This window comes from Ostrea edulis, chromosome 4 (genome assembly GCF_947568905.1).
Source record: "Ostrea edulis chromosome 4, xbOstEdul1.1, whole genome shotgun sequence".
NCBI lineage: Eukaryota > Metazoa > Mollusca > Bivalvia > Ostreida > Ostreidae > Ostrea > Ostrea edulis.
This window is the reverse complement of record NC_079167.1, coordinates 10460738-10466822: the sequence shown is the minus strand read 5'-3', so window position 1 is coordinate 10466822 and position 6085 is coordinate 10460738. Positions and strand designations below refer to the sequence as shown.

The 6085-nt window shown below is 38.4% G+C and overlaps 1 protein-coding gene across 1 annotated transcript; it reads right to left on the bottom strand.

Annotated features, from left to right (window-relative positions):
* Positions 1-1279: 1279 nt before the first annotated feature.
* LOC130053718 (uncharacterized) lies at positions 1280-2137 on the bottom strand. The gene has a single exon (XM_056161137.1). It carries the CDS (start codon positions 2135-2137, stop codon positions 1280-1282), a length of 858 nt encoding a protein of 285 aa, XP_056017112.1.
* Between the last annotated feature and the right edge of the window lie 3948 nt (positions 2138-6085).

Sequence of the window (6085 nt, the reverse complement as noted above, 5' to 3'; positions counted from 1 at the left end):
GATCTGTTGTGACTAAATTTTTTCACTTGCCTCACCGCGTTGTCATGCTCTGATGTCCAGTGCCATTCAATGTCTTTCTGGGTGAGATTACGTAGTGGTTCACAGATGTCACTGAGTTTTGGGAGAAATTTTGCCAAGTAGGTCACAAACCCAATGAACCTACGTACTCCAGCAACATCAGTTGGATTCGGCATATCCAGGACTGCCTTTACCTTTTCAGGGTCTGCTTTCAGTCCTTCGGCTGTTATTGTATGGCCAATGAATTTCACTTGTGATTGGCGAAACTTCATTTTGTCCTTGTTTAACTTTAGCTGCTTTTCTCTGCATCGTTCCATGAGCCGCATGAAGTTTCTGTCATGGTCTTCTTGTGCTTCTGCTACTGTCTTTCCTTCCCCGATCACAAGTATGTCGTCGTGTATGCTTTTTACTCCAGGCAGCCCTTCGAGTGCCTGGTGCTGGCGGCGCTGGAATTCCTCCGGTGCTGTGTTGATTCCAAATGGCATGCGGAGCCAGCGGAACCTTCCAAATGGACTGTTGAATGTAGTCATGAGGGAGCTCTCATAATCAAGACGAACATGCCAAAATCCGTCTTTGGCATCAAGGACACTGAAACATTTTGCATCGGACAAATCAGGCAAGATGTCATCAATAGTTGGCATTGGGTAATGTGCTCGCTGAAGTCCCTTGTTCAGATCCTGAGGGTCTATGCACACTCTAAGTTTCCCACTTGGTTTTCGTGCTACAACCAAGCTTGAGACCCATGGTGTTGGTTCAGTCACTTTAGCTAAGATTCTAAGTTTCACAAGTCTTTCTAATTCATTTTCTAGGTCTTTCTTGATAGCAAGTGGGACTTTGCGTGGTGCATGAATGACTGGTTTTGCATTTGGATCTAGCTGCAAGTGGTAATCTCCCTCAAGCAGTCCTAATCCTGTGAACACGTCTTGAAATTTGCTACAGACTTTTTCTCTTGTAAGTGCTTCTGTCTTTTTCATGCTGAGTTCAAGAATAATTTCGTTTTAACTGTGATCAATTTCAAGGCTTGTGATGTTTTAGAACCAAGTATTGGTTGACATGGTCCATCAAGTACTACAAAGTCTGCTTTGTACTTTCCTCCGTTCTTCGGATTTGTGAATTTAAGGTGACATTTGCCCAGTGGCTTGATAGTTGTGTTGTTGTACATAGAAAGTATCTGGTCAGTCTTTGTGATGATATTTTTGTCACTCAGGTACTTGTGTGGGAGGATATTGCACGTGGTACCACTGTCTACTTGAAATTTCACTTACTGTCCATTCACAGACAAAGTGGCAAATACTTTGTTTTCGGTGGCTTGGTTAATGGCGTTGATTGATTCGCTGAGGTTTCTGAGGTCTACACTGTAGATAGAATAGTAGTCATCAGAGTCCGATTCAACACTCTCTTGGATTTGGTGTACACTTGATTTGGTAGAGTTGCATACCTTTTCAAAATGAGGTAATTTGCCACACTTCCCACACTGATGACCATATGCTTTGCAGTTTCGTTTTCCCTTTACATGGCGACTTCCACAGTACTTGCACTGACTGGAATCCTGTCTGTTTTGTTGTTGCTGCTGATGTCTTTGTGGTTTTTGTGGATGCTTCTTGAAGTTCTTCTTGTGTGAGTTCACTGTATGCACAGATGCTCCTGCTGCCTGTGGTTCAATTTCTTTGTTTTGCTCTTTAGAAACTTCAGTTGCCCTGCAGACCTGAATACATTTATCCAAATCCAAGTCTGCCACACGCAGAAGCCGTTCTCGCAGTCCAGAATCGCTTACACCACAAATGATTCTGTCTCTTATCATAGAGTCTTTAAGTGTTCCGAAGTTGCATGTGTCAGCCAAGATTCTAATTTCTGCTAAAAATTTGTCAAAAGTGTCACCTACTTGTTGACTTCGACTGTAGAATTTATATCGCTCCACTGTCTCATTTTTCTTAGGGTCACAGTGTTTGTCAAATTCGTCTAGAACCATCTTCACAGTGATGTTTTTCTCCTCAATGTCGACTTTGTTTCCATGCTCATCTGTTGTTTGGAATTGTATTGTGCTATGGATTTCCCTCCCCTTGCGTCCGAGAAGATATAACAAAAGTTTTACCTTTTGTGCTTCTGGCTTTTTATCCATGCTTATGTCAATATATAAACAAACTTCCTCTTTCCATTTTTTTCCAAGTCTGGGACAGGCTTTTGGCATTGAAATCCATAGTTTCGGGCGGGTGGAGTACGTTTTCCATTGTCGAATTTTGGCGCGTTCTCGAACAATATCAAAGGGGGAAAATGTCAGGTTTTTCTGTTTATTGTGGCTGGTACACAATATCCGTACTCACAGTTTACAGTTCAGGACTTCTGACACCATGTTTCAATACGTAGGACCTTGCAGAATTAAGGAATGCAGCTCAATTCCAGACTACGTTTCTTAAGATGTTCAAATAAGCATGGCGAACTACAAACGTTAAAAACATAACAATATATAGAATAACGAACCCGATCAAATCATATTGTTACATATATCATCACTAGTTATGCTTACTGAACCCGTAACAATGAATTGTTGTGATGGGCAGAGGGCTTGTTCATGCTCTGCAATATGGGTGGGGTCATGATTTGCTGTGAGGAGGGTGTTTGGAGTTTAACTTTTAACTGGACACTTGATATTTCTTCATCTGAATTTGACTTATGATGGGTTTTCTTTGCAGAGTGAACGACCTCACTACCAGTAAATGAACGAGACCTGTCTTACGAAAGTTCACTTAATAGATGTAGTTCGTTTGTTTGAGTCCTTTTCGACGGCCATTTTTGTTGTTTTGGGGGAGCAAAGACAATATCAAATATTAAAGAAAATTCTTATTCGAACACCACTCACGATAAGTTAGTTCAACAACAACCAAAAAAAAAAAAAAAAGGGGGGGGGGGGACTTGCATCCCTGTATGCCAATTTTCCACTTCTTTCATATATCTTTCTACCTTCCATTGATATCATTTCCCCCTCGTTTATCTATCATTATTACAAACTTATACCAAAAACCCGATATGAATTGGTTTCATATCAACAGACAAGGAAATCAAGAAATCAAAATTATATTTTCATTTCAGTTCTTCTATTAATGATAATGCAGGCACGTATTTTTTTTTTCATAAGGAGGAGAGGGAGCCGGAAGAAAAATTGAGGGAAGGCTACTCTTGACGAGCCAAAAAAAAAAATAATAATGATAACCATGATGTTTTTACCGATGTTCAAAATCGTAATTCTTGGGGGGAAGGGGAGGGGGGTAACTTCAAAATGATTTTTCTCTACCTTCCTCGAAACGTTAGACATTTCAGCCCAAAGACACTTTGGTCCAAAGACACTTCGGTCCAAACGTTCTAAAATCGTAAGGGGTGTGTGTCTTTTATATATACAATTTTCAAGCTTACTTAATACTTACCACTGTTAAGAATAAGGGGGGGGGGGCGGAGTCATCCAATCTATTTTTCATTAGTATTACCAAATAAGAAATTATGATCAATGGCAGCCTCCCTTCCCCAATTTTATGTGCCTGAAATGGGAAATATCACATCAAGATTGAGGATGCTATGAAGAATAGAAAAACGATTAGGAAGCATTGGAAATTTTGTTGCAATAATGCAAATGAAGCTTTACGAATACCACGCACGCTTCAGAGGTTTGCCCAACAATTTGCACAGGTTTTCTGGATTGTATTGTACCTACCAGAATTCGTTTTCAGATCATAGATAAAATCTGTACTTCTTCCTGCATGATTTTCAATTTAATTTTTTTTATGTAATACATTTAATTCAATGGCCTAATCTAAACAATTTCTTCTTCACCCCTTATAAAAAAAAAACCCTGCAATTTACAGCGCAGAAAAAAATGCGCACTGTTGAGGCTTTATATCACTGTATTCTTGCACCACTGTCTCAAAAATTTGATGTCAGAAAATTCGTAATATATTTCCCACTATACTTGTGTCCAAACATACCTTAAAAATATTCATTAATACTTCCAGTCATACTTTAAACAAAACTTTAAATTGAGGAACATGGCGTTCGAAAAAGATTGCATGAAAGTTACCTCATCTGGAATAAAAAATAACACCCAACAAAAAGGTTTAAAGGTTTTGGGGTTGTATTGCCGAAAAGCAATTTTGTTGAATAGATTCGGTGCAAACATTACAAAGAAAGAGCACGAGAACACAGGCGGAAAGATTACCCCCCCCCCCCCCCCCGTTTCGGTTTTTTTTTTTGAAATCCTCATACAATGCGATTGATTCTTCTACTGTATCCGGAATACTAGAGGAGCCTATTGTTCTGGCCAGGTTATCTAACAAAGGGCTAAAAAAAACACACCATAATTTGCCTAATAGGGGCAATAACTGCCGTTGTATACAACATAAATCCTGTGATGGTCAGGAAGGATGGTAGAATGAAAAATCAAGAAGTGTTTTTGTTCACTACGAATGTACACGATAAATAAACAGTCGAGTTCTTGGTACAAAATAATTTTGGTTTTTTCCCCCTCATTAACAAGGTAACAGTTGTAATTATGTTTTATATTTTCAAATAATTTAAGAGAGGAAGAATCATTTTCGTTTTGGGGTCAAAGGGTGTAAGGTGAAGGTCACCAGGGGATTTTAATAAGAAAGGTTGTAGTTACGGGAGGGGGCGCGTAATTTTACTGTAACAAACTTGTTATGGGGGCATTATGAAAAAGTGAAGACACCGAACACTGATCAATCTCATAACTCCTATAGGGAATACAAAATTAACAAGTTTGACAAACACGGACCCTTGGATATACCATTGGTGAGATCAGATGCCTAGGAGGAGTAAGCATCCCCTGTCCGTCGGTCACCTTCTCCGTGAGTCCTATATCTTGATCAGGTAAATAAATTCCACATCATTCTGTTTTCCTTAGCATTACTTACATGTACATCCATTCATTGTTACTTAATTGTCCAAGACCATACCATTCTGGTGAGCCATAACACTGTAGTGCATTTGATAAATGTGCAGTTAAATATGCAGTGACAAAATATGTTGCTTGAAACGAATAAAACGTTTGGTGAATTTTATTTACTTCCATCCTTTCATTACGAGTCACTCATATAATTATATATAATGATTTTCATGAATATCTCTCCAAGTTAAATCAAATTAACTAGACGTATTTTACTTGACATTGTCAAATAAAAAAAAAGAAAGAAATTCTATCGTATGCTGAAACTGGGGGTCAGGGTAGCTTAGTGTCTCGGGCGCTTTCTTGTCACTGGGAGCTCCCGGGTTCGATTCTCGTCGATTATTAAGTAGACCTGTGACATCACAGACTGTGTTTTAAATGTGTCAAAACTAAACATCCAACAGGCAGTACGTGCATGGCCTACTTCTTACAGCTGATATATGTATATGAGTCGTGAAAGTTCTCGAATGGAGCGTAAAACAACAAAACCCTTTTACTTAGCCTTTCGATGATTTTTCTGAGAGGCTGTTTAAATTTATTCTGTGAGGTTATCAGCTTCTGGTTAGTAGCCTCTAATTTCAGTCTGGCGCCAAATTCATTCTCAGGATCTTTGGACAAAACAAAAAATCTGTTCCGTTAAGAACAATGAAAGAACACCGTATGGTATTCAGGGATTTAGCGAAATGTGGTTCTTGAACAACTTGATTCAATTGCAGGATAATTATCACACGCATTTATAAATGCTTTACAAAAAGTAAAATGTTTCCAAATTTGTAAAATATGGACTACGTTCCAAACAAGTTACATTGTGAAAAAAAATTAAAAGAGAGTTTTCAAGTCTTCAACGAATCGAGCTTTTGTCCTCGTGTATCATACGGTAATGGAATAATCATTAAACTTTTTCCTCTGGGGAGTTTTTTTCTCTCAAGGAAATCTTGGCCCAATAAAAGATACATCTATCTTTTACAGTATTTTGACTTTATAAAATTTATTTCAGTTGTAGAGATAAACACTTCACAAGATACCCTTAAGGCATTTCTTTCTTTCTTTCTTATACATGTACAGAGAAATTACATGTAAACGATGGAAAGTGCAGAGTTTACGGAAAAATCAACA